Source organism: Punica granatum, chromosome 6 (genome assembly GCF_007655135.1).
Source record: "Punica granatum isolate Tunisia-2019 chromosome 6, ASM765513v2, whole genome shotgun sequence".
Lineage (NCBI taxonomy): Eukaryota > Viridiplantae > Streptophyta > Magnoliopsida > Myrtales > Lythraceae > Punica > Punica granatum.
This window is the reverse complement of record NC_045132.1, coordinates 21,151,112-21,178,587: the sequence shown is the minus strand read 5'-3', so window position 1 is coordinate 21,178,587 and position 27,476 is coordinate 21,151,112. Positions and strand designations below refer to the sequence as shown.

The following is a 27,476-nucleotide window of genomic DNA, read 5'->3' as shown; positions in this document are numbered from 1 at the left end:
AGGTCAAGCTGGTTTTACTTTATTGTGGTAAGCAATAATTAGCTTACATTCCATGAACCTCTCTCATTAATTAATTTAATTAATCTTAAAAACAAGCAATATTCATGTCATGTTCTTCCCCCTATATAAGTATGAATATTCTTGTTTGTGCTTCCAATACCATCTCTGTCTCTCTCTCCGTGTCTCAGAGTTTTGAGACGATCTAGGATTCAGGGGTTTTCCCGACACCAGTTGAGAGACAGAGACCCGAAAACCAGAGAACAGAGAGAGGGCTGTTGAATTGTATTTTATCCGTTTACTTTTTGATTGAGAGAGAGAGAGAGAGAGAGAGAGAGAGTTGGGGGAAGTCACGTGGAAGCCGAAGAGGAGGTAAAATTCTACCAAGTTTCCTCCATTTCCTACGCTCTGTAAATTTGTACATCAGAAGGATATGTATTAGTGGGTTGGATTGGAGCAGCACTTGCTCTCCTGTCCTGTTTATATATAAAAATCCCACCTTTGATTGTACTTCTTCTTCCCTCACTCTCTCTTCTCCTCCCAAGGAATCCCTCTCTATGTGTCTCTGTGTCTCTCTGTCCCTGTCTCTCTCCGGGGGTCCAAAGACCCAATTTTTATTATGTTTTTGCTTCTGGGTCGGATGTAGGTTCTTTCTTGCATTGATTCTTGCGTTGCACCATTTTTGTTGGGCCAGTGCTGATAATGCCAGCGTTGAACTGATCAACGTTTAGCTGTGGTCCTTCGTTGATCTGGGTTTCTCATTCCATTGCCCCTTAAAAGGTCTAATATTGTAGCATTCTGGTTTCTTGCTGGGCTTCAATATCTCTCCCTCTCTCTCTCTCTTTCTCTGATCTTTATTTGATTTTTGCCCTTGATTGTATACTCTTATCTGTAAAGTCCTGAAGGGAAGGTTCTTATGATTCAGTGTCAGGCTGTTGTACTTCGCTTGAAAAAATTGCAAAATGCGTGTACTTCTTTGCCTTTTTGAGTGTGTGATCATTGCTTCGTGGAAACTTTGCTGCTTTTCTACCTTTTACTGCGTCAGAGCTCTGTCTAATTAGTTTCCCTTAATTAGCATTCATGGTGGTATCTTCCATTCTCCCTTACGAGTAGGAGCATGAGTTCCTTGGCAATCTCGGGATTTATTTGTGTTACTATTTTCGTCTCCCACAGAGCTGCGACGCAAACTCTACTGTTCAAGGAATGGCTCTTTCCAAGGTATTTCACAATGACAGGGGAGAGCTGAGGATTCACGAGAGCTTAGATGACCTCGCTGCTAGCTTAGCGGAATATATTGCTGAACTATCGGAGGTTTCCGTGAAGGACCACGGTGTCTTCTCCATTGTCCTATCAGGAGGTTCTCTTGTCGGTTTGATGGGGTATTGTATTTTCAAATTCCAGTTTTGGTAGCTCTAACTTTTTTGAAATTTTTTAACTTCGCTTCACGATCGCTATATTGGATGCTGTGTGATCCATTTTTTTCCTCTTCTTCTGGGAAACAGGAAGCTGTGTGAAGCTCCCTATATCAGGACCGTGGACTGGGCTCGCTGGCATATCTTTTGGTCTGATGAGCGTGTGGTGTCGAAATCCCATTCTGATAGCAACTACAAGTTGGCGAAGGATGAGCTTTTGTCTAAGGTGTTAAATTCACAACAATCTGAATATTGTATTCATGAAATTTTATGTAAATATATTCTCTCTTGCATTATCGCGAGTTCATGATAGATAACAGATTTAGTTCATCATTTTACATTCAAGTTTATTTTAAAGGCGTTTGCCGAGAATATAAGCTCCATCAGCTTTGTCATCGTCATGGATAGTCCAATATCCAGTTGTACAGTTATTGTTGATTGACGACTCATTCGACTTTCTAGTGTCTCTTGCTACTTGCTTACCTTTCACTTTGAAGAGAATAGTTCAACCCCTGATGTGAGACGGTTAGATTACATTGACAGTTGTGTTTTCTTAATTATACTGAATGCTACTGATTTGTCCGGTTTAGGTTGTTGATGACTTACCATCTACTGCTTTACGGATAAATGAAGGGGATTAGGAATTTATTTCCATCTGTTATTTCAAGCTGTAGTATCATTAGGATACCTTTAAAAGCAAGATAAGCAAAACAACAGTGTGATATACAGTTCTCCTAAACTTTTCTTCAGGTTCCGGTGGTCCCAGGCCATATCCACTCGATCAACGATACTGTTTCAGCTGAGCAAGCAGCGAGCGACTACGAGTTTGTCATCAGACAACTTGTGAGGACCCGGACAGTCTGCGCTTCTGACATCAGCGACTGCCCCAAATTTGACCTCATACTCCTTGGGATGGGCCTGGATGGGCATGTGGCCTCCCTATTCCCGGGCCATGGTGCCCTTGATGAGAAGAATGAGTGGGTGACCTTCCTGACTGATTCCCCGAAGCCCCCACCAGAGAGGATCACTTTTACCCTGCCAGTGATAAACTCTGCCTCCAATGTCGCCATTGTGATAACAGGGGAGAACAAGGCCAGAGCTGTGCAGATGGTAATGGCTGGCAATTCGGGGCCCGACTGCTCATCCCTGCCAGCTCAGATGGTGAGCCCAAGCTCAGGAAACCTGGTGTGGTTCTTGGACAGGAGTGCTGCCTCTAAGCTCAATGGTTCGGGTTTTTCCGAGTAGGATTTGATGAGATTGATCTTCTTTGCCAAAGAGAAGGTATATGATTGTACCTAGTACAGCGACACAGTTTATGACGCCTTTTAGGAAACACAGAAGTAAATTTTCTTCTGGCTCGGGCTCGATTTTTCACCGTCTTAGTTAATACTCTTCCTCTGCTACAAGAGGTTAGTGGGAAGTGTGATTATATTTTATTTTAGGGAAGGGTAATAAAGCAGATAACTTAAGTAGATCATTCACTTTCTGGTATGTCTTGCTGCTGGAACTCAAGCGGGATCTCGGCCTTTGCATGCCCTTCTCTGCATGTACTTTTCGATTTTTATCCAGCATTCTGGTTGCTGCTTGTATTGGATTCAAGAGGGCTGAAAATTGTGGTGTAAGGCTCACAATAATCGCAGTTCTTGGAAACTAGTCTTTTTCTGCTGCACATCTTGTACCTTCACTCATCAAGATTCTTCGTGTTACTGTTCACGTCGAATTCGAGAACAACCTCCCACATTGATAGGTTTTAAACAGTTAGATACGATTCCATGCCTCACATGTAGATTGTTCGGCAAGGTACATGCAAACTTCATCACCATGCAGTCGTCATTTTTGTTTATTAGTTTATGTCATTTGACCAGGGATAATTAACTTCCCCACGCCAGGGACGAGCGGAACCCAGCTAAGTTCGAGCCGAACTCTAGTCTCACATCTTAAAATTTTAAATCTGTAACTTCGGAGATTTTCTCTCTAACCACACGGACAAAAACTTGATGACAGTCTCAACAGTCGATTACCATCTCTTTCAGTATTGGAGTTTTGAGGATGAAAAAGCCAAAGAAGAGATCACAAGAGCCGAATCCTCAGAATTTGCATTAGAAAATCATCTGCTCCTCTATACCATCGCACCGGTTTATAAAATGCAGAATATGATACAGATCTCAGTTAGTTGATGGAACAAAAGCTCAGTTACAATTAATGCAATTTGCTGAGAAACCACTTTGTTTGGAGATGGGGGCCAAAAAAGAAAAACAATGAAACGTTACTTCACTTGTTATTCTGCTGCAAAGCTTCAGCTTCAGCCTGGGCCATTGGGTCATCCTTCACTTCAGTGGTGTCATCTTCCTTCTCGCCCTCTCGGTCTTGGGCCATCTGCTTCCTGCGTAACTCCTCTGCAGCCTCCATTGCGGCCCTATTCTCAGCCTGCAACCGTTGAAACTCCTCCTCTTGTTGCTGCCGCTCGAACCATGTATCAGCATCCGCCCAAACTGAGAGACGACACACAACATAGTCAGCGAAAGCCTTTAACTCGGTACTACACAAAAAGTAGATTCAAATTTCTGCAGCAGCAGAACAGCCCACAGAGTGAAGCGCACACCCACAGGCGCATGATACAGCACGAGCAAGGGATAAAGGTGGGGAGCCTAATCCTAGATCAATTTCATGAAACAAAGGACAAACTCAGTTCAGGTCGAGAGCTGTGTACAAGGACAAACTATCAGATTCACAGTCCAGTTTCTTTCTCCTACAACAGAAATGTTCCATTAAATAAATTGCTGCTAGCTAGTTACATTTTCTTTCTAGTTCAAATTTTATATCATCAGGCTATAGTTAAGGTATATGCATTTACAATGGTAACAGAATATCAACAAGAGAGAACCAGAAACAAATCTTCTTCTTCGCAAAGAGAAGAAACGGATTATAAGAGACAAAAGCCCTTTTCTAGAATAGCTGCAATAGAGTTAATAAAACTACAGTCAAGCACGCATAAAAACCGGAGCTACACAATCCCAATAAAAGAAGAACTCAATCTAGTCCAAGGTGAGGAACCGTGCCTAAGGAAGAGCCGAAAAGGTACACCGGATAATTATAGCATACATGCCATCTAATTGACATCGTAGTTAGCTAATAGAGCGTGATTACGCACTAGCAGCCACTGAGCTGCCCTAATCTATACAACAAGGCTCTCTACCTGCTGACACCTCTCTGTTCCTATTCGTTTCCGCCCCATCATAACAATCAAGGGCGAAGAATCTCCTTCTTAGCTTACCAGAAGCGCAACAAAAATTCGCCTTTATCTCAGAGAGAGATCATATACAAGTTTTACTCGATAGAGGCGGCACCAATCAAATTTACTTCACACCAAGAAGTGCACAGTGAGCGAATCATGCAACTAATCATATTTATCGCCAATACCAGTTAAATCTGCTAAAACCCTAGACCCTAAAACCAATCTAGAGCTGGCCCAACAGCAACGACAGCAGCCATATCCCAAAAATCCAGGCAACGGTCATGCAATTGAAGAGAACAAATGCAGGAATAAATCAAGAGCTGGAGCTAGGTTTTCCGGAGCAGCCATTTAGGAATCATCATCAATAGAGAAAAAAGGGGGTGAGGGAAAGGGGAAGAGAAGGGAAGAGGAGGCGTACTGGGCTGAGCAGCCCAACCCTGCTCGCCACCCTTGATGCGCTCGGGGAGAGCGTAGTTGACGGTGAGGACGCGGCCGTAGAGCTCAGCGCCATCCATGTTGTCCATGGCGGCGGCGGCGTCCTCGCGTTCGAGGAAGGTGACGAAGCCGAAGGAGCGGTGCTTCTGGGTAGCCTGGTCCAGCGGGGTCTTGACGTCCTTGATGTCCCCGAAGGGTATGAAGGCGGCGTGGAGAATCGCCTCGTTCACCTCCTCCGCCAACCCTCCGACGTAGAGGGTGTTCTTCTGCACCTGGTAGTTCATCCTTCCTTCTGCTGCTGCTGCTGATGAGCGCAGCTCTCCGAAGCCTTCTCTGCTTCAGCTGCTCTTCTCCTCTCTCTCCTTCTTTACAGCGTGACGGTCGATCGAAACGATATAATATGGGCCGCCATTAGAGATTTCTGGACTTTATTATTAGGTTAATTGCACCCTCACATTTGAAAGGATTTTTAGTTTTAACCCAATATCATTTTTTCGTCTGAAGTATCCCAATATGGCTAGTTTGATATCATCTATTCCCAGAGGGCTAGATGGTAAAATAAAAATAACAACATTGAGATACTTCAAGTAAAAAAATGACGTTGAGATAAATTTAAGAATATCTGTCAACATTAAATTATATAATGCAATAAACCTTTATTATTATTATTATTATTATTATTATTATTATTATTATATGATGATACAAAATTTACTATAAGGAAATTCGCTATTTAACAAAAAAAAAATTAGTTCGTTACGAAATAACTTTTCTATCTTATAAAATAATAAATTTCTTACTATTTAGTAGGTAATTTATTATTTTAAAAGATAATAGGTTTGTGTTATTCATTCCCTGAATTTTCAGGAGCAGCATTATCGGCATGTTAATTCAGAATTTCAAGCTGCATAATCAACCTCTGCATCCTCAGCTGGCACAATTTCCCTATTCACTAGATCATGTTCGGAGATTGTTACATAAACGGACATTAAGTTAGCCCAAGAAAACTTGAAAAAAAAATGGCAAAGAGTTCGGGAGCGATTTACGTTCTAGTTCAGAAACCATATGATCAATAGAGGAACTGCATCTAATTTTTACCTGCACCACGAAAAAGAGTCTATATGATTGCTTTTGTTTTCCTTGGACGATGGAGAATTCAAGGGATCCATTATTTCCTCAACATGTAACCTATCAAAAGTTGCAACAGAGCAAGACTACATCTAAACTGAGCTAACAGTACCTTTAGACACCCTTGGCCCCAGCTCAACATTAATCGGCGTAATATGAGTTTTGACGAGATTTGCTTGAGCTCGCTGTTTTCGGAACTATTACTCGGGATTCTTTCATAATCATAATCTCATATGGAGCTGGTAAAACCATGGATTGAGTGTTCTCGGATTTCTTTGTGACGTTTTCTTCTTGAATATGTAAACTTAATATCGTTCTGCATGATTCATAGAAAACCAAAAGACTGCATGATTCATAGAAAGTAAAGAAACACACGTTAGTGCTTAGTGTCCAGAACTTCTGTAATGCTTAAAAATGGAGGATCAGCAACAGAAGACAGGAGGCAAATGTAGTGACCCGAATCGAGTCCAGCAGAAATTACATTAATTTCATCAGACGAAAACTCCAATCTAAGCGTCAAACAGTAACATCCGGTCATCTACCTCTTCCCATGCCAGATCTCCATGCAGGGAACACTTTGTCTTCCGGAATTGATCAGAGTTTGCCCAGAACATGAATGTCCATCTGCAGATGTAATCTCAAATTAGTCATGTAACTATTGATGTTTTTCCTTGCAGAGGATATCAGCAAATGCATGATACTGAAATGGGAAGGGTGGCCACATCCCAAAAAACAAAGGCCCTTTAGAACCTTCATGGATTTCCAACCTACATCTGTTCCCATCATGAAATCGAACAGCGTGATATCCCACTAGATAAGGGTACCGGCCTTCCCTCTATAAAGTAACACGGCAAAAGCATAATGTATGGCTTCACTGTCAGCAGACCATGCACAACGGATTATTATCATCTCGGTCTTGACATGAAACATAGTGTTAGGAGAAGGAGGTCTTACAATGTTGGAATCAAGAGAACTTATAATAATGAACTGGCTTGCCCAGTCGATCTCCCTTTCTCTCTGACAAGTACTCGTGATTAAGCATTACTTGAACCTATACAGAAAGGCCATTCCGGTTCAATATTACTCGTCGATAAACTTGAAATTTCTCAGGGCAGCTCCAATTTCAAATTAAATCCTGGCTGTCGATTCACTCGTAAGTGGCATTGCGTCCAAACGTATCTGTCTCGATTGGAGAACTAGCGGCAAGCACTCAATCCCATGATTAGCCCCTCAGCTCATCAATCAATCTTCAACTCCGTTTACACTACGAGTTCACTGCAAAACAGCTGGTATTCCTCAGCAGTGAATAGTTGTGACGGTCAATACCATAGTTAGTGAACTGAAAGAGAATCAGCAAGAGGCAAGCAGCCTTCAGTAGTTCTTATCTCGTGGGCCCCCCTCTGCACGACAGCCAATGGAACGGCACCGCTTAGTTCTGATGGAAGGAAGGGGAAAAAAAAAAAATTCGCCGTTGCCGGGGATCGAACCCGGGTCACCCGCGTGACAGGCGGGAATACTCACCACTATACTACAACGACCTCGCTGATTCTTAATCTCGACAAAATCTTTTCAAAGGATTATACATTTTCACTGGCATATAGATCCATTTCATATATCAAATTGTCCTTCTATATTCATAGCAGCAACAGCCTAACAGGATAGAGATTTACTCCCGCCATATCAAACGAGAGCCAAATATAGCCTGGGATGGCGGGCCCCATGTATTCTCATTTACGATACGATATAGTTCTCGGGCTGATGTATAATACGAATCAGAGATCTATATATGTATAAATAATCCATCATGCTTTCGTTAACATTTGATATATTAGAACGGTAATTTTACCAGGTAAGATTAGAATATCCAATTGATAACCCATGGAAAGGGAAATTCAAAACAAAGGAAAATGTCGAAAATGGAAAGAAGAAAATTACCGAATTGGGCATCTAATAAGCTTTTTAAGAGCATGCGAAAGATATGTAAGTTTTTGAACCCACACCACACACCTCCCCCACGATTACATGTACGCAAAGTCAAGATAATGTTTAGAGGGATGATCATGTTGTCCACTGCTTTCCAGACATGAAGAACCTTAATTCTACTCCACATTGAAATAAATATTATTAGCTAGACTACACATATCTCAATTTCCAAATTGTAACATTACAATCTTGACGAATGCCTTCTCAAATTAAAGATCTCGCGTTTACTTATAGCAATGATATCATCTATGTTGATTGGTCATGTACTTCACATTGATTATCTCTTAATAAGTGAATTCCATCCAAGATGATGTTCTTACTTCACTGGATAATCCAAGTCATGCGCCAAACCAAGCAACCACAAGTACTCATCGCAGCATACTCAGTGCGCCTGGCTTCTTTGAAGATCGATATTTTCGTTTTTTGAGGCATAATTGAGATAAAATTCAGAAAGAGATCCGTGAAAACACAGTAACATCAAAAGGATTAATCCATACTTCTCATTACAATGTAGTGGTCAAGACAATAAATGACTAATAATATTTGAATATCTAGGAGGGAGCGTTGATGGAAATGGGAGCTCCGGTCTTGATCCTCTCAATATGCGTGGTATCATACACAGGCAAGTCACTCGAGCAGTAGCCTCCACCGCCTATCTGCAACTCGAACAGATCAGAGCTTGAATCGCTCTCTTCTTCCTCCGCTACTAACATACTTTCTTTGCTGCCAGCATTATTATTGTTGTTGTTGTTGTTCTTGTTATCTTTGAACTTCCTATAGAACTCCATGCCACAGATGACCTTCTCTTCGTTTTCTAACGACTTCAACTCGGATCTCGATTTCCCACCAATTGAACCCGAACGTATCTTCGTCTTGTCCCCAGTGGAAGCTATAGGCTTACTACTAGCTTCGACTTGCCCATGGTCCAAGAAGCTCCTTAAGTCCTTGTAAGACTTTGTGGGAGTTGTCACACTAGGATGAACGTTATTGCCATAATTTGTATGATCGTTGCTAATAACATTGCCAGTTCTAGACTTGGAATGGGACTCCGTCACACTACTAGTACTAGAGCTCCTAAAGTGGCTTATGCTGCTCCTCCTCCGCCTCCTCTGGTCAGGATCCTCGTGCTCCTTCCCCGATGACTGCAGCACTGAGCCACTACCACTGCTGCTAGACTTGTTCGACTTCTTCTTCTTCGAATTTGACTGGTTGAAGAGGGAGTTAAGGAAGCTCGCAAGCCTCCCACCAGGAGACCTCGGCTGCCTCGGTTCATGCTTGTGCCTATGGTCGTTGGTATTGTTGTTGTTTTTGATTTGCTTCCCGAGCTGCCCTTGGTGAAGAAATAGTGAAGACCGCCTCACATGCTCATCCAGGCTCATTCTCCGCGTCCGCCAAGGATGCGAGGCCCCGTGAGGGCCCAACCCCGACTCATTCTGTCCGGAGTAGTACCGTGTGGCTTCAAACACGTCGAGCTCACCTGAGTCATGCTTCCTCTGGTGGAACGACGGATATGCCTTTAGAGTTATGTCCGAGTTACCGGTCGTCATGAACATGAGAGAAAATAGCACGAAGTAACAAGGGTTTCACTTTGGAGTACACCTAGAAGAGATGATTTTGGGACTTATATATAGAGAGGTACATTTACATGTCTTGTTTAGGAATTGAGAGCACTATAAGGTAGGAAGTGTTTAGGAAGGTGATGATAGGGAGAAGTGAAGAGGAAGGAAAGGAAGGGAAGAGATATGAGCAAAAAGAATTGGGTGTTGGAGATGGTGGGGAGGGGGGGGGCCGGGGGCGGGGCGGGTTCTTGAAATGATTGAGAGTAGTGGGGAAGTCCATCACTTTATAGTTATAAAATTACCGCATTCATAATTTTGTATGATGAGGGAATATGTGTTCTTGGATGTTCTTGGGAGTGTGCCCCACATTAGTCATTGGAAAGAGAATGAGGAAATTAATCAAGGTCAAGTTTTAATTTTTGTTTCCATAATATATCATCAATTATTAATATTAATATGCAATTAATTGATCATATATATGACTATTACGTGCAAGAAAAGATAAGGGCTACATTTGTAGACAAGTAAGACGCAGCATACTGTCACATATATAATTAATATATTAAATATATACTGATTGGTTCTTTACGAGATATAATTATACAAGATTCTTGGAGTCGGATTTCAAATTGGTTGTTCTTCTGTTGGTCTTTCAAAGTGGGATTTGTGCTATGACCTTTATCTCTTTAGGGTTGCACGAAAGTCATAGGAGGATGAAGACTTTGGGTATCCCGGACCCCGCCTTGCCCTTTCCCCACATATATATACATACACACACATATATATATGATTGGAATCTATCACTTTGAAGTAGCATGTCCTCCTCTCTATTATGTACCCTAGCAAATTCAACAAGATATATAGGGTTGTGCGCGCCGGAGAAAAGCACAAGATAATGGTAAATGCCAAACCTATATATATTTTAAGCATGCGATCTACTCGGATTCGTTGTGTCGGTCTTGGTCCCATTTGTCTGCTTGGGTTTCACTTTCATTTTGTTCTTTTTAACACGACATATTATTTCTATGTCTTCGAGCTGAACAAACAATCAACAAATCAGATATTGAATTTGATGCCATCAAAACTAGCTAGGAGTGATTATGGATGGATCAGCATCAAACCTGTAATACCTTTATCCAAAACAAACTCAATCAAGCCAACTAATATTTTAATATACATATGAAAGCTCTTTTTACATAATAAAAAAGGGCAAACTTCATATTTATTACAAAATTAACTTTTCCATGCTTTATCACATATATTATACCTTCATATATAGGTATATTATAAGTTTAAGAAATAAAGTTTGTATTAATTGCCTACCTACTCTCTATAGCATATATATATATATGTATGTGTGTGCGCGCGCGCGCATAGTGAAATAATTTATTTTATGAAGCGGAAAGAACCTAATGCTTCCCCATATGATCGGTCCAAGAGAAAATAATTAGAACTCAAGCTCATAGGCTTAGTGGGAAAGGCTACATCTATCAAGCATGCACGAACTTTCCGTACATAAATCTGTTAGAACAGCACTTGCATAGTAAAAGAAATCATATACAATTGTTGTATTTTCCAATTTCATTATTGAAGTACAAAATATAGGATATAGATAAAGTTCTCTAGAGTTGCATGTTCATTTATACGTAGTTACTAATATCGTCAATCTCAATCCGAAATTGGAGGTTGATAGAAGAAATAACTGGCTCATGCTGACGCTGGTGATTCGTTGCACAATGTCGATTTCAGTCGAATTAATCATAATAACTAAAGGGCGAAAGTTTTTTAAGAGTCGGTGCATATTTGGCAAGTGTGAACCTAAAAGGGGGGAAAAAGAAAAAAAGGAAACAACCATGCAAAATGGTTGGTCTAGAAAAGAGGAAAAAATTTTAAATCCTACCTCATACTCACGGGTGGAATAATCAATAAAAATCGTTTAACAAAGAATAATTATGCCAATTTCTGATTCTTCCTCTAATATTGAGTCGGATGTTTATTTTTTAACCACCATTTGACTTTCCTCGCATTGCTCCTTAAGAAAGGAGCTCACAGGGTTTTCCTTACGGAAAACCATAAAGGCTCCCTGAGGATCTTCTTCTTCTTCATCACTTCCGTTCTTCTTCTCCTTTTCTTCTTTTGGAGGTTTGGAGGCAGATGAAATTAGTTCTGGAGGGATTTCATACACCTCCTTCTTTTTCTCTGGGGCTTTCATAAGTGATTAGTATTAATTTCTCTATTTCATGCAATTTAATTAGTGCTTTCTCACGTCACGTGGCAAAATAGAATCACTCAATAACTTCTCAGAAAAGAGAGTATAAAGCAGTGACACACGCTCTCATATGATATCTAAAAGGTTCTGTGTTCGATTTTTTTTATCGATAAAAGTATTGAGAATGTGCAAACACATGTACAAAAGGTTAAAAAACCCACGAGTACTTAAAAGCAAACTTAGGGGGTAGTCGAATGATCATTTACATAATGAATAGGCTAACATCCGCTAATCAACTCTCTATCAAAAAACTAAACATCTTAATCCATATGTTTAACAAAATATCTATAAAATTCTCCAAAATTTTAAAAACTCGGTTGTTCATTTCCTCAATATATGCTAAAAAAGAGACAGAGAAGGATCATCTTGATGCCTTTCCTTTTCTCTTTACTATCTTCAATAGCTTGCAAAGCTCATAATTATTCACGAACTCAATGTTCCGTGTTTTTTTATTCTTGTGTTGAGAGTACCTGTACTCTTTATTAGCTAGGTTTTTTTTACTAGTACTATCTCCATAATTCCCCTTATAACCGAAAAGTGGTTGCACCTAATATCATTGATTCCATTACATATATATAATCATTTCCATTTATGCCTACTAAACACGGCCTTACAGTGTTTATCAAGGAAAGCTTCACCTGACAACATTGGCCCACTATATAACATTCATATCGTAATCAAATCAACGGACAACGATATATATACAATTTTTCGATCTGTAAGCGTGCTCTTTATTTGAAATGAAATCGAACAAATCACTGATAAAGTGTCAAGAGATTGAATCAGGCAACAATATATATACAATTGAAACAGTCAGTTTTCGATTACACAGAATGCTAATGGTTGTAGTAAACTAATCAAAGCTTGAGGAAATCAAAGGGCATGGAAAAGTTTCACCGGTGAGAATTGAATCAGCTGAAACCTCTTGATTCCAATCGATAACGTGTGTTACTGTACTATAGGTCATTTCTCATAGTCAAACAAATTTTAGACACAAAAGAAATGTATGCATGCAACACGCATGTCATTGCATGTTCTTCCTAATCAGAATATGGCGTGCACATGAATATCGCGACTGAAAATCTCCAGCTCCCTTTTGTCTGGCAAGATCTATGATCGTGAAATTTCGAATTAGCACAGCCAATTATTAGTATCCGTTTAGATATATTTTGGAGCTAAAAGGGAGAACACAAGCACAATGGTTCCCTTCCTCATTTTCATTCACCACCACATACTCACCCAAATAAAATCCCAAGCTTGTGGCCATATGCATCCGCCCTTCATTTTCACGACAGTATACTAATTTGAATCGAATACTCTTTGTTCTGTCTCATGTTCTCGATTCTCCGAACCTGACGATGTGCCCCTCATCCGGCTTAGCATGCATTTCACATGTTTCTAAAAATAATAACATCTATGTTTAAATTGCAGGTTCTTCAAACTTAACTTCTAAAGGCAATAATTCGACCAATGATAATTCCCAATTTATCCAACATATTTGAAGCCTCGCATGTATTTTATATATACACTACACAGTCCACACACACACGCACATATATATGGAAACATTGTATGTCAAATTAGAGATTAATAATTAATATAAAGTGGTTGGATGCTCCGGCAGAGATGAAAAATGAAAAGAACTGAATGTATATAATGCTCCCCACATAGGTGACATGAAAAATATCGGTCTGCTTCTGATCGACTTCTCACATTATCTATTGCGGTCGAGCGTCGTCCGCACAAAAAAACTGTTCAAGCGACTATTATTGCTTTATTACAACATCATTTATCCTCTCGAAGTTTCCTTTTTTGTCTCTAATATATACAGAAGATATACAAGATCAGAAAACTTATCTGATGTACTAGATGGTGAGGAAAAGGAATCGGGTACTTATTTTTGATATTTTCAGACTCATCGAGTTTTGAGGGTGTTGTCGTGCGTGTATATATATATGGATGATACATTTTTGGAAGATGGTATTAGAGCAGTACATTCTGCACCTTAAACCGGAATATCGGGATAAAGGGACTACTATTACAATTATACAAATGTCTACTGAGCGGTTATTGGTAATAACCGCTGTCATAATTCCAGGCCAACAAATAGACGAAACTGGTGATTTCTAAAATTGGTGGCAATAGGCTAAATCGGAATTAAATTCCATCCAAGCAGCATATAAAATCCCTATACGTGACCCTCTATTCTGTAATATTACCGGGTCCTTTTTAATTATGCAAAATTCTGAACAGGAAGAATATGGTCCTTTATACGCGAAAATAGATGTAATGAAGTAGTACATGCTCTTGTTTGGAAAGGATTAGAGTTTCAATGTTTTTGGGTCGCTGGTGAGACCTTTTCCTTTCTCCTAAGCCTATATTAGGATAAGCTCAGCATGGGACTCTCTTACGATGAGGGGAACAAAAAGCATAGAGAAAGGCAGAGAAAATCAATGAACGCTTATAGGACATCAAATGTTGAATAATAGAAAGCTACTCCACGTGCTGGGCGGACCTCTATATATATAACTAAATTTTAGTTAATATATTTTGTAATATATTTTTAAAATATAATTAATGAGTCGACAGTTGGGTATATTTAATTGATATGTTATAAATAACATTTACATATTTATTATGGATGACTGGAATATGTAAGATAATGAGAATATATTATCAAAATTCAAAATACTTCTGTATCCTACATGTTGTGCGAGATTTTTTGCTTTTAATAAATAATTTTCTTAGTTGAATTTATGAAAGGTACTTGAAAGGAGGACTACTCATGGTGAAAAAAAGGGTATTATTATGTTTATTTTATTGGATTTCTAATTAATTAATTAGAAATATTATAAGTAACATTTGCATACCAAGAGACGTTGCAACGGTATTATAGATCACCTGCAAGTTCAAAGATAATGAGGGGTATGTATAATTCAATATGCAAGTATGTTAAACATAAATGAAAAAAAAATGCAAGTAGAAAAATAACGGAAATAATTGAGTTAGTTTAACATGCATGGAATTTCATGCCTCAACCATAGCCACTCAAAGGAGGCCTTCGGTTTTTTAATAAGAAATTTTGAGCTTTTGGGAATTCAAAACTGCTCAAAATAAGGGAGAAAGGTTTGTCCCACATGAAAAAATTAAAACGAACTGTATGAGTTTGTAAGATGTACGAGTCTAGTAATTTATTAACTTAAATTTTTGGGTTACAGATAGGTCTGAACTCATTTAAATCCGGTCCAACATGTGATATCAAAGCTAAAAATGTAACTATCCTGGGGAGACATGCGCACTGTGCAGGCCTACATCACACCCAACATGAGCCCAAACTCAAATGCCGCAAGTAGTGAGCCTCGAGTGGGATCCCACAGCCAAGATGAGACCTCAAGGTAAGTCGAGGGTGGCCTAGGTCTGGACCTCAATGTGAGGGAGAATGTTTGTGACCCAAGAGAGGGTGGCCCGTAGTCTAGTGAGGACTACAGTATGGGATCTCGTGGTTAGGTTGGGCAGTTAAGGGCACTTGAAAAGTCTAAAAAGATGATAGATTGCCACGTGAGGGCGAATGATAGAGGTAAGGGACAAAAGAATTTGTCCCACATCGGCCCCAAAGAAGAAAATGGAGGGGGCTTATATGTAGCAAAGTCCAATAACTCATTGACTTAAACTTTTAGATTACGAATGGATTCAAGTCCAAGTAGCCTCATGGGTTTTCCAACAAAAACAATGAAAATTGAAAAAGGAGGAAGAGACGGTTATATTTGGAGAAATCGAAGAGGATAATTAATGGCCCATCTATTTTAAAAACTTTTATTAAGAGTTTGGTTTTTGAAAAGCATATGTACGTAAATACCTGACATAGATTTATATGAAAAAAAAAAAACATGACATAGAAACATAAATACATAGATAGACGTTGAGACAGAGAGAGAGAGAGAGAGAGAGAGGAGATGATTGGGTCAAATGGTGAGGGAAATGAAGGGAGAGCACCATGCATGATATTGAGACTTATAATTAAAATTAACTTTTTCGACAAAAGTAATTTCTGTTGACGTAATGTATCTTATGTTTTAATACAGGGAATGTGAAAAGAACGATTTAGTATGAGTTGAGAGTTTACCGAAGATGCTTAGGTCAAAGCTTCTCATCTCTTTCTGGGGGGGCTCTCGTGAGAGCAACAAATAATATACATATATTTCCCCAAGTTAGCCTGAACTGTGGGCCCTGTCCTTTGTTCATTGCAGGCTTGCAGCCCATAGGCCCACAGTAGCATTACCATGCAACCTGGGCCCGATCGAGATATCGACCAACCAATGCCTCCATTTATTTTTTTCGTTATCTCTTCCTTATTTATTTATTTATTTATTTTCCGGCCTGAACCAACCAACGCGTTTACAATATGTGGATTATATTTTCTATGGAAATATGCACTGAAAATTATATTTTCTCCCAAAAGCTCCGGAGGAATATCGTCCGACTCCTCTAATAATTAAAGTGGCCTTGCTTTTCATGGTAATTACGAAACGCCACCCTCACTGATTCGAAATAGCCGAATCGGAGGGTAAAGCACGGCTCTCCCTCGGACTTGTTATATGGCGTGGAGGGTAAAGCACAGCTCTTCCAAAAAGTTGCAGCGAGGCCTCGATGCAATAGTAAATGTAATTCGTATTGACTTGAGAAGAAGGATCCTGTTGATACTAAGTTTGCAACTCAAGCTCCCTTCACTGTCCTTTTACTGATCAATTTTGCAGATTTTATTCTGTTCTGTATTTTTTCTGTTATAAGGAAGATCTATAAGGCTAATACAATGAATTCCATTTTGTATTTTTTATTTTCCATTATTTTCTAATTGCTCTTTCTGAGTTTTTCTTGGAAAAGCGGACATACTCGTGAATTTTTGGTGGTTGATAATATCACCATCACTTATAAAAAAAAATGTACATTCTTTACTAACTAATTAAAAAATTGCATATTATATTGTGTGTGGCGGGGGCTCACGATCCATTATTCATAACAAGGTAGTGAGTTCAAGTAACTGACTTACAATGTTGATCGGCATGTACATTAAACGTATTGGAACGATAGTCTTTCTTCTCTTTCTTTTCCCTCTTTTTTTTTGATAAGTAGGAATATTTTATTAGAAAACACACGTGCTTAGGGCTCATCATAATGTCTTGACAAAACCAAGTTCGGCTTAAAATTATTTAAATCCTCATCATATATATTGATGCTAATGATTCCTCAGTCTATATTTTGACAGAGCATATGAATGTCAAGAGAATTAGATCCTCGATGTACTCTCATAAATATGATATCTATAATCTATTGCTAATATAAAAATATCAAACTCAATATATTGCTGATCGACTTTTCGTAATTTTGCTTATATTTTTTTTTTGTAATTTTGAATAAATTGATGCTAATGGTTTGTCCCGAATGACTATCATTGATCGGGATTATCCAAAATCGAAATACCGAAACTAGCTCCAACAATCACTCTCTCAGTAGATAATTGATGCTAAAGATTCATCTCGGACCACTGTCATTGCTCAGAGTTATCCCAAACAGAAATATCAAAATTTTCTTCAGTAATTATTCTTAATAAATTAATTGATATTTCACATTGATACTTATATGTAATAGGACTATCAAATTAGAAACTATAAATATTTATAAATGCTGCATAAATAATAATAATCTTTAAAATGTATTACTCAATTTCTTTTCTCTCCCCTTTCTTTCCACTTCTTATTTTAAAATCGCAATATTAATTAACTAGAAAAATTTTATCATTTTATATTTATTTATACATATCAATATTATGATTTATTTTTCATTGTTAATGATAAGTTTTAAATCGAATATAGAAATTAAGAGATGAATACTTTGAAATCTAAAAAAGAAAATTAAAAGACAAAATTGACAATTTGGTCCCCGAAATATACACCTCATGGCAAGTTCGTCCCGGAAATAAAATCTGTGTACAAATTGGTCCGAACGTTACAAACGTTAGGACGAATTGGTCCGGACGTTGCAAACGTTAGGACGAATTGGTCCTTCCGTTTGAAAATATGAGAAGTCCCTAACGGAACTTCATGAAGATGGCGTTAAACACCCACTGTTCATCATCCCTGCCGTTTCCTTCTTCCTTTCGCCCGCCCGAAAATTCACGGATTGCCCCCAATTCCTTCTTCTTTCCCCAAAATTCAATCAAACCCTAATTACGCTAGAAATCTTCAAATTCTGGACAACGGCTCAAATTCGATCGAGCTTCGTTCTGAAATTGAGAGTGTTGGCCGTGAGGATCGTCGAGGAGAGCATCGGCCATTTACTTCGCCGAAATCGACATCGTCGAGGAGAGCATCGGTGAGTCGGCAGTGTCGAGATCGTCGAGGAGAGCATCGGCCTCGAAAAGGGTGACGAAATCCAAACCAGATTACCATCTTTTGGAGACTATTAATCACAACAGCCCTCTCTTCAGGCGAATCATCTGGTGATAATGAGACTTCAAATGGGCCCAGCTCTCTCTCTGTCAGGTTGGTCAAATAACAAAATGTATCTATTGAAAACGTTTGCTAAAGTGAGAATGAGAGAAATAGGGAAGTCTCCCAAATCAAGCATTTTAGAGATAATGGCTTCAAATATCGGCAAATTGTTGATGTACCTTTATAGTATGTCTAGAACAATCGTGCTTTTATTTCGGGGTTATAATGTAAGTAAGCATTGAATATCGATAAGAGTAGATTACCGAAGAAAGATCTTCCAAAAATGATAGTGGCTGGAATCTCCACCACTTGCAAGTCAATTTCCTTGCGGGTGACAGCCTGCAGGAGTTCATAGAACAACAGACAGAATTATCCATGAATATGAGAGTATAAAGGACTGAACGAACTGTCGGATGAGTTTTTAGCAAGCAAATTGCAAATACATTTTCAAGTTAAGGCTATTCTTTGAAATATACCACAGCATGGAACAAGAACAAGAAGAAATTTGAGCATGCAGTAGACAGGTTTTATGCGTGTTCACGCAAATTAGCTTAGGATACATTAACAACATTCAGTTGGTCACTGGTTTATTCATGTATGAAGTTTGATTATTTCGAACCTGGATGTATTACTCTTGTTTGCAGTCCGGTGGCGATGCAACGGATATGATAGGGAGCCCCATTGTCAGCTGTAATTGCAAAATGAGTTCATTGGTATGTGTTTTCTTTCATTGGTATATCACTCGATATTGTGCCCGCTGATATTGTACCATGTTGAGCTTGTTGAGCTCATAGACATTACAGACATGAAAAAATGTATTGGAGTTAGAACTGTTGTCCAGAAAGTTTGTTTTCTGTATTGTTTAAACATCACATTTTTCCTTTCTTTGAATTTTTTCCGGAAATGCCTCCAGATGAATATGATCTGATGTGGCCGGAAAGGGATTTTTACTGTTTTGTGCTTAAAACGCTGCTTTATTTCTCTTTTCGAAGCACGACAATGGTTATGACTCTGATTTAAGATCCTCTCTAAATGACACTCTCTGCAGCGAAAACAAATAGATAGACACAGCTAGATATGGGAGGTGAAGGAAGTCAATGGAGTAGGACAAAGCAATATGTCCAAAAGTCCACAGCTTCTTCACGAGTTGAGGAATCAGTCAATCTATGTGGGTGTGGAAGGAAGCTCCTGTTGCAAATATCTACCAGGAAACAAAGTTATGGTAGGCGTTTCCTTAGTTGTCCTTTATGGAAGAGAAGTGATCTTACTTGTGGATACTTTGAATGGGTGGATAATGAGGAGCAACTTGAAGCGCAGTAGACTGTAGGACCCCGAATTGGAGCTTCTTTTACATCCCCGAAGAAACAAGGTTTAAATGGAGAAGATAAAAAGCTCATGAAAAAGATGAAGAAGAAAATTCAAATGTATGAACATGAGAACAAAATGCCGAAGATTGCATGTTGTATATTGATTTTCGTCCTTGTTTTAACCTTAGTTTGTGTTTGTCTGAGGATATTGTAACGTGTTTCCCCGTGTGAATGGGATACTGTAGGCTTGTGAGCTTCTAATTTGTATTAAGATGACTACTATTGATTTTCTACTGTTATTGTTTGGCTTTGCGTGACATTCTGTTATTGTTGCCTATTATGCATTTTGCCCACAGAATACAAAAGAGAATGCATTTTTTCTGACAGTATACATTTTTTCTGACAGAATACATAACAGAATACATTTTCTTCACATAATACATAACATAATGCATTTTTCTACAGAATACATAACAAATTGCATTTTTCGACAGAATACAGAATAAAATGCATGTTTTCCACAGAATACATAACAAAATGCATTTTTCCCACAGAATACATAACCAAATGCATTTCTTCACATAATACATAACATAATGCATTTTTCCCACAAAATACAGAATAAAATGCATGTTTTTGACAGAATACATAACAGAATGCATTTTCTCTACATAATACATAACACAATGCATTTTCTTCACAGAATACATAATCACAAACATACAACTATTGTAGGTCTTGTTGACATCTAATTAGGTGAAACTACAATTAAAACTATAAAAACTGCCTATCAGGTCTACGAACTCCTCAAGATCTTCGACTAATGGTGTTTGATCCTTGTGATGAGCTTGAATGAGAAGTTGACGCTGAAGATGTTGAAGCTGGTGCAAGTACTCTTGGCCTTATAGGAGGGGGTCTAGAAGCATGAGTACTCAAATTGCCTCTACCCATCACTACTGCAGGGAGCCTGAATGGAAACGTGCTTGGACTTGGAGATGGATTAAATGGTCTTGGAGGCATCCAATTAGGACCTTGGTTTGATGGTATCCCTACTCCTGAGCTAAAAGGCCTTCGTTGAACCTATAAAAACAATATTTATATGTTGGCTTCCCTTAGACAAAATAATTTTAATACTCAATGCGAATTCAATCAACCTGAGCAGAAGAATGTGAAGTCGATCGAATGGATCCCAATGAAACAGGTAGGCTAGGGCCGATGATGATAGAATCTTGAGACCCTACAATGGGGCCTGAGGGGCCTAACTGGGTTTCAACCTACCAAAAGAGCAAAATAGCATTTATAACACAAAGCCAATTGAATTTATCATAGTTAACATAATAAACAATTATTATACCTGTGAATCAAATACATTAGAACCTCTGGTTGTTCTTCTGTTACCCCTCTTATTTAGAGCATCATTAGTGGCTTCACTCGTACATCTCCTAATATTGTGCCCAGCCTCTCCACACTTAGAGCAGTGGGTCTCACCATACTTTCTTGTTGCTTTGGAGGAGTTGCTTGCCTCAGCCTCAGATTGCCTTCTCCTTTGCTTAGGCTTTCCAGATGGTCTTTTAAATGCAGGTGGTTCAATTGGTGGCAGTTCGGTACGGTGCCAATCACTTTCACCAGTAATTGGTTCAATGTACGGGACATAAGTGGCTCTCCATCGTTCAGTAGAATACCACGAATTAACATACTTCTCTGGTTCCAAATTATTGTAAGCCATGCAAGCAATAGCGTGTGCACATGGTATCCCAGTTAATTGCCACATTCTACAACTGCAAGTTCCAGCACCTAAAGCTACCACCTTGCATTGGGGCCTCTTCCATACTTGAAATTTGTAACCCTCTGCATCACCAACTCATTCAGGGGTCCAATATGAACTATCTTTTCTAGACTTGTCTAGCCTACTCTATGCTATTGGACAAATTGGACCCACAAAGTTATTTGCCCTCAATCTGTGTTTATTCATCTTCCCCATCAAATAACATCAAATCTCTTCAAGCATCGGGGTTGAATCACTAAATCCAGCTTTGCTCCAAGCATCGGGGTTGAATCTCTTCAGCCATGCCCATGCATCCACATTCAATCTCTTCATTATCATCATATTTTGTTCAAACTCCACCATTGTGGTACTTCTTGCACATTTCCAGAGTTGCTTGGTTAGGTCCATGTTCTTGAATTTGCTGTAGAAGTTCCTCCATATGTGCAATACACAATTCCTATGTGGAGTACCAGGACATAATTCCTCCAAAGCCAATTTCAAACCCTGCAAAAATCTTTAATGTCAAATAATATTCAAGTTTTAGTCAATATTAAAAAATTATAGTTAATTCATAGGTACCTTCTGTTGATTTGATATAAAGTTCCAACCATTGTCACTGTACTGTCCAATATCCCCAAGCAAATTTGTCAAAAACCAACTCCATGTATCCCTACTTGCTTGCTCAACAACAGCTACTGCAATCACATAGAAATGTTGATTGCCATCTTGAGCAACAGCAGACAGTAATTGTCCTCCATAGTACCCCTTTAAAAAACACCCATTGAGGCCAATGAGGGGCTTGCACCCTGCTTTAAACCCCAGAACATTTGCATTAAAGCAAATGTATAGCCTATCAAATGTTGGTGGGAGCTCTATAGTAGGTCTATGCACTTTCAAACCAAATGTAGAGTTAGGATTTCTCCTCCTAAGTTATTCACAGTAGTTCCACAATTTTTGATATTGTAACTTCTCAGATCCCTCTACAATTTTCCTGGCCAACCTCATTGCTCTGTATACCCGATAGTCATCTACATGAATACCTCTATACCTTTTAAGCCACTCAAAAGCATCATGTGCTGACATCGTTGGGTATGATCTTAATTCATCAACAAGCTGAGTAGCCAACCACTTCTTATTAGCTTGCTTGTTTTTGAACCCCCTAGCACAAGTATGAGGCTCCACTAACTTCTTTACTTTGAAAGTTTTCACCTCATTACTCCAAGAACAGAAGATCTCCCATTTGCACCATTCTGATCTACACTTTGCCTTAACCCTTTCGTTGTCATTCTTCACAAACTTGAATACCCTTCCTATTGCTATATTATAATCTGCCACAGTTTTCTTGAACATAGTTAAGTTTGTGAATAACATGTGTAACTCTAACTGAACCTCCCCAAATGTGGCCTTCTCATCAAACTCGCGGTACTTTCTCAACTCCTCTTCACCCTTGTCCTCATCAGATATACACTTGTCCACTAACTCCTCTGAAATATAGCCTTCGTCTTCATCACTTGAGATGACCATATGTGATGTTGTTGGTGATAATCTGACAACTATCTGCTCTACATTTTCGGGATCTGATCCATCACCAATATGCTCTTCTTCTTCATCCAAATGACCTTCAGCATCCTCATTAAATATATATTCTGAATCCCAATAAACTGATGGATCAACATGCTCAATACCTTCATACTCAAAATGATCCCCCTGCCCATCTACATCATATCCTTCAACAATATCCTCCTCACCAACCTCATCATCATTCCTGTATAAAACCAATTCAAAAATCCATCACCTCATGCCAAACACAAACCAAAGACAGCAAAAACAACAATCACTACTAACCTGGAAGCCATGTGCAACGCAAATCAACAAACGTAGTCGCTGGGACTCTTGGATCCTCTCGGGGTTATTCCCCTTCTCCTCCTTGATTTGTAGCTCAATTACGGTTTGATTTCAATTGCATCCAAGCATCACGGACTTCAACTGATGGTGTCGGCAACCAACCTCAGCCGAAAATGGGGCTCGCTTTCATATCCGTTGCATCGCCACCGGACTGCAAACAAGAGTAATACATCCGGGTTCGAAATAATCAAACTCCATACATCAATAACAAGCTAGTAACCAACTATACAAGTATATCATATATCGACCAAAAACAAAATAAGATGTAAAAGAATAATAATAAATTTCAAAAGTTTCAAGGAATTCAGCATTCTATGAATACCTCGTATCCACGGAGCCAATGAAACTAAGCACGTTAAGTCATAATTACAACCAAATGAAAATGGTTATCTGTTGAATCAATTCTTTCGTCAACGAATAGTCTTGTATCTTTTGAAGCATGATTTAACCACAATCATCTATCGGTTGAAGCAGCACAAACTAACTTTGTAAGCTGTAGCAAGCAGTAAGCTTGTTACTAAGCTGTAACAAGCACAAACTAGTCACCTCTAATAATTAAGTTTCTTCACCCGGAGACACCAACATGCCAAAAATTTTGCGCAATCAAGAAACGATAAAAGGTCATCGTGAAACATCACAATCTCCCAGTCCTCACGCACGGGTGAACCACCAAACAAGAACAGACCACGCACATGAACCACCAAACAAGAGCAGACCACGCACGGGAACCACCAAACAAGAACAGACCACGCACGGGTGAATACATTAAAATAAATGTGATGTAATACATTTAACATAACTGTGAATACATCCGGGTTTGAAAACAAAGCAAGTCCTTACAATGATGGCGCCTCACCAATGCTCTCCTCGACGATATCGATTTCGGCAAAGCAAATGACCGATGCTCTCCTCGACGATCCTCACGGCCGACACTCTCTATTTCAGAATGAAGCTCGATCGGATTTGAGCCGTTGTCCAGAATTTGAAGATTTCTAGCGTAATTAGGGTTTGATTGAATTTTGGGGGAAGAAGAAGGAATTGGGGGCAATCCGTGAATTTTCGGGCGGGTGAAAGGAAGAAGGAAATGACAGGGATGATGAACAGTAGGTGTTTAACGCCATCTTCATGAAGTTCCGTTAGGGACTTCTCATATTTTCAAACGGAAGGACCAATTTGTCCTAACGTTTGCAACGTTCGGACCAATTCGTCCTACCGTTTGCAACGCCCGGACCAATTTGTACACAGATTTTATTTCCGGGATGAATTTGCCGTGAGGTGTATATTTCGGGGACCAAATTGTCAATTTTGTCAAAATTAAAAGGTATCTAAAAATATACTATTATTTGAAAAGAAAAATTACATTTTTTTGTATCTATACAATAAATAATAAAAATGATGTGAAATAACATGTCAAATACATTATTTTTCATGTGGAATGTACATAATTATTTTATTAATATGTGTAAAATCATTGGATTTTCTTGACATTTCATTTTGAGTTATGTCAAATAATATGCTTTTTTCTTTTCTTTTTTTTTTGGGTGGCTTGGAATGTCAAACTGTACACTTGCATCCTACATAAGTACTACAACCGCATCCCCAATAGGCCATGTTTTCTATTTAGTACACTAAGGAGATTAACTACATTTTTAGCGTACACTCTGGTATCCGAAAGTCCAATTTGAGCTGACTACTCCAGTCAAGCGGGGTCAGCCCACTAAGGGATAAACTTCTCATAGCGTGAATTTTCTCCATTTATAAGACTTGAATCCGAGATCTTATTTTAAGGGGAACAAACGTCAAAAGAATTTTCTCCAGTTGAGCCGGGTTGACTCATTAAGGGGTAAACTTCTCCCGGTATGAATTTTCTCAATTTATAAAATTCGAATCTGAGACCTTACTTAAGGGGAACACGAAATAATTCCTTCGCCATAGTTAAAACTCAAAGTTTTGAAGAGGGGAGTATAATGATATTCACATATTGGCCAAATAATAATAGATAAATAAAAATAATATAGTTAAGGTTGAAATCAAGATATTTTAAATTTAATTTTTGACAGTAAAATATTTTTCTTTTTATATAGATCCTGCTTGTAACCCAACAAGAAACCTAGTATTTTAATCAAATGAAAAGTACATGCTCCCGATACGGGGTAAGATCTTTTCTCAAACCTGCTCCCAACCACCTATTCTGTTTTTCTTCCTCTCCTCTCGCCTTTTCTCAAACCAGTTTATCTCTCTCTCTCTCTTTTTTTCCCCTTCTTTTTTCTTTTCTGTCCAATAACCAAATGCAACTTCCTATATCCATCCATTGCCGATAAGAACGGTGTGACATATTGAGTCATAAAATGCTATGTGACCTGTCGGGATTTACCAATATATGTAAATGATTCCAGTCGACAGTCACCCGGCATTATTATTGTTGTTGTTGTTGAACTTCCTATAGAACTCCATGCAACAGATGACCTTCTCTTTGTTTTCCAACGTCTTCAGCTCGGATCTCGATTTCCCACCAATTGAACCCGGTCCTATCTTCGTCTTGTCCCCAATGGAAGCTATATGGGCTTACTACTTGCTTCGACTTGCACATGGTCCGAGAAGCTCCTCGAGTCCTTGTTAGACATTGTGGGAGTTGTCACACTAGGATGAACGTTATTGCCATAATTTGTATGATGGTTACTAATAACATTGCTAGTTCTGACTTGGAATGAGACTCCGTCGCACTACTTAGTACTAGAGCTCCTAAAGTGGCTTATACTGCTCCTCCTCCGCCTCCTCTGGTCAGGATCCTCGTGCTCCTTCCCCGATGACTGCAGCACGGAGCCGATACTGCTGCTGCTAGACTTGTTCAACTTCTTCTTCTTCTTGGAGTTCGACTGGTTGAAGAGGGAGTTGAGGAAGCTCGCGAGCCTCCCACCAGGAGACCTCGTCTGCCTCGGTTTATGCTAGTGCCTATGGTCGTTGTTTTGCTTCCCGAGCTGCCCTTGGTGAAGAAATAGTGAGAACCGCCTCCCATGCTCGTCCAGGCTCATTCTCCCCGTCCGCCAACGATGCGAGGGCCCATTAAGGCCCAACCCGGACTCTTTCCGTCCTGAGTAGTACCATGCGGCTTCAAACACATCGAGCTCGCCCGAGTCATGCTTCCTCTGGTGGAACGACGAATATGCCTTTGGAGTTATGTCCGACTTACCGGACGTCGCGAACATGGGAGAAAATAGCACTATAATTAACAAGTGTTTCACTTTGGAGTGCACCTAGAAGAGATGATTTTGGGACTTATATATAGAGAGGTACATATACACAAGTCTTGTTTAGGAATTGAGAGCGCTATTAGGTAGGACTATTAATTAGGAAGGTGATGATAGGGAGAAGTGAAGGGGAAGGAAAGGAAGGGAGAAGAGATAAGAGCAAAAAGAATTGGGTGTTGGAGATGGTGGGAGCTGGTGGGAGAGAGCTCTGTGGGATTGGTGTGCGTGCGTGGGTGTGTGTGTGTGTGGGGGGGGGGGGGGGGGGGGGGGGGGGGGGGGGGGGGGTGGGGGGGGGGGTGGTTTGTTGGGGTTTGTTGGCGGGCCGCTGAAATGATTGAGAGCAACGGGGAAGGCCATCACTTTATAGTTATCAAATTACCACATTCATAATTTTGTATGATGAGGGAATGTGTGTTCTTGGATGTTCTTGGGAGTCTCCACATTAGTCATTGGAAAGAAAATGAGAAAATTAATCAAGTTCAAGTGTTTTTCCCCCCCATAATATCAAAAAAAAATCACCAATTATTTAAATTAATATGTAATAAATTAACCATATATATGATTGTTATGTGCATGAAAATATAAGAGATTATATTCGAAAAAAAGTAAGGTTTCACATACTCTTTTTATCACAAATTCAATTAATATTTTAAATGTACTGATCGGTTCTTTCCACGATATAATCATACAAGATTCTTGGAGTTGCACGAAAGTCATAGGAGGATTAAGACTTTGGGTATTCCCC

At 39.3% G+C, this 27,476-nt stretch overlaps 3 protein-coding genes, 1 non-coding gene and 1 pseudogene across 5 annotated transcripts; 1 reads left to right on the top strand and 4 right to left on the bottom strand.

The window, feature by feature from the left end:
• Window positions 1-156: 156 nt before the first annotated feature.
• Window positions 157-3,078, top strand: LOC116209892 (probable 6-phosphogluconolactonase 1). 2 transcript variants are annotated; one of them, XM_031543641.1, is made up of 4 exons: window positions 157-369; window positions 1,171-1,376; window positions 1,500-1,635; window positions 2,160-3,078. In XM_031543641.1, exons 2-4 carry the CDS (start codon window positions 1,201-1,203, stop codon window positions 2,652-2,654), a joined length of 807 nt encoding a protein of 268 aa, XP_031399501.1. In that variant the 5' UTR covers window positions 157-369; window positions 1,171-1,200; the 3' UTR covers window positions 2,655-3,078. The 2 variants fall into 2 exon arrangements, with proteins under 2 accessions (XP_031399501.1, XP_031399500.1); XM_031543640.1 differs by lacking the exon at window positions 157-369 and adding an exon at window positions 424-777.
• A 401-nt stretch (window positions 3,079-3,479) lies between these two features.
• On the bottom strand, window positions 3,480-5,477 carry LOC116212386 (peptidyl-prolyl cis-trans isomerase E). The gene is made up of 2 exons (XM_031546973.1): window positions 5,063-5,477; window positions 3,480-3,901 (listed from the first exon to the last, which is right to left on the bottom strand). Exons 1-2 carry the CDS (start codon window positions 5,361-5,363, stop codon window positions 3,681-3,683), a joined length of 522 nt encoding a protein of 173 aa, XP_031402833.1. The 5' UTR covers window positions 5,364-5,477; the 3' UTR covers window positions 3,480-3,680.
• A 2,196-nt stretch (window positions 5,478-7,673) lies between these two features.
• TRNAD-GUC lies at window positions 7,674-7,745 on the bottom strand. The gene has a single exon. It is a non-coding gene; the product is annotated as a tRNA-Asp (tRNA).
• A 917-nt stretch (window positions 7,746-8,662) lies between these two features.
• LOC116210300 (protein BIG GRAIN 1-like E) lies at window positions 8,663-9,976 on the bottom strand. The gene has a single exon (XM_031544157.1). It carries the CDS (start codon window positions 9,741-9,743, stop codon window positions 8,742-8,744), a length of 1,002 nt encoding a protein of 333 aa, XP_031400017.1. The 5' UTR covers window positions 9,744-9,976; the 3' UTR covers window positions 8,663-8,741.
• A 15,601-nt stretch (window positions 9,977-25,577) lies between these two features.
• LOC116210305 lies at window positions 25,578-26,893 on the bottom strand (annotated as a pseudogene).
• Between the last annotated feature and the right edge of the window lie 583 nt (window positions 26,894-27,476).

What these genes read in the sequence shown, in the direction of transcription:
- LOC116209892 (XM_031543641.1), top strand. Translation starts at nt 1,201, where the DNA reads ATGGCTCTTTCCAAGGTATTTCACAATGACAGGGGAGAGCTGAGGATT. An exon ending in TCTCTTGTCGGTTTGATGGG is followed by an intron (nt 1,377 to 1,499) that starts GTATTGTATTTT and finishes TCTGGGAAACAG; the next exon opens with GAAGCTGTGTGAAGCTCCCT. An exon ending in AGGATGAGCTTTTGTCTAAG is followed by an intron (nt 1,636 to 2,159) that starts GTGTTAAATTCA and finishes ACTTTTCTTCAG; the next exon opens with GTTCCGGTGGTCCCAGGCCA.
- LOC116210300 (XM_031544157.1), bottom strand. Translation starts at nt 9,743, where the DNA reads ATGTTCATGACGACCGGTAACTCGGACATAACTCTAAAGGCATATCCG.
- LOC116212386 (XM_031546973.1), bottom strand. Translation starts at nt 5,363, where the DNA reads ATGAACTACCAGGTGCAGAAGAACACCCTCTACGTCGGAGGGTTGGCG. An exon ending in GGGTTGGGCTGCTCAGCCCA is followed by an intron (nt 3,902 to 5,062) that starts GTACGCCTCCTC and finishes GTCGTCTCTCAG; the next exon opens with TTTGGGCGGATGCTGATACA.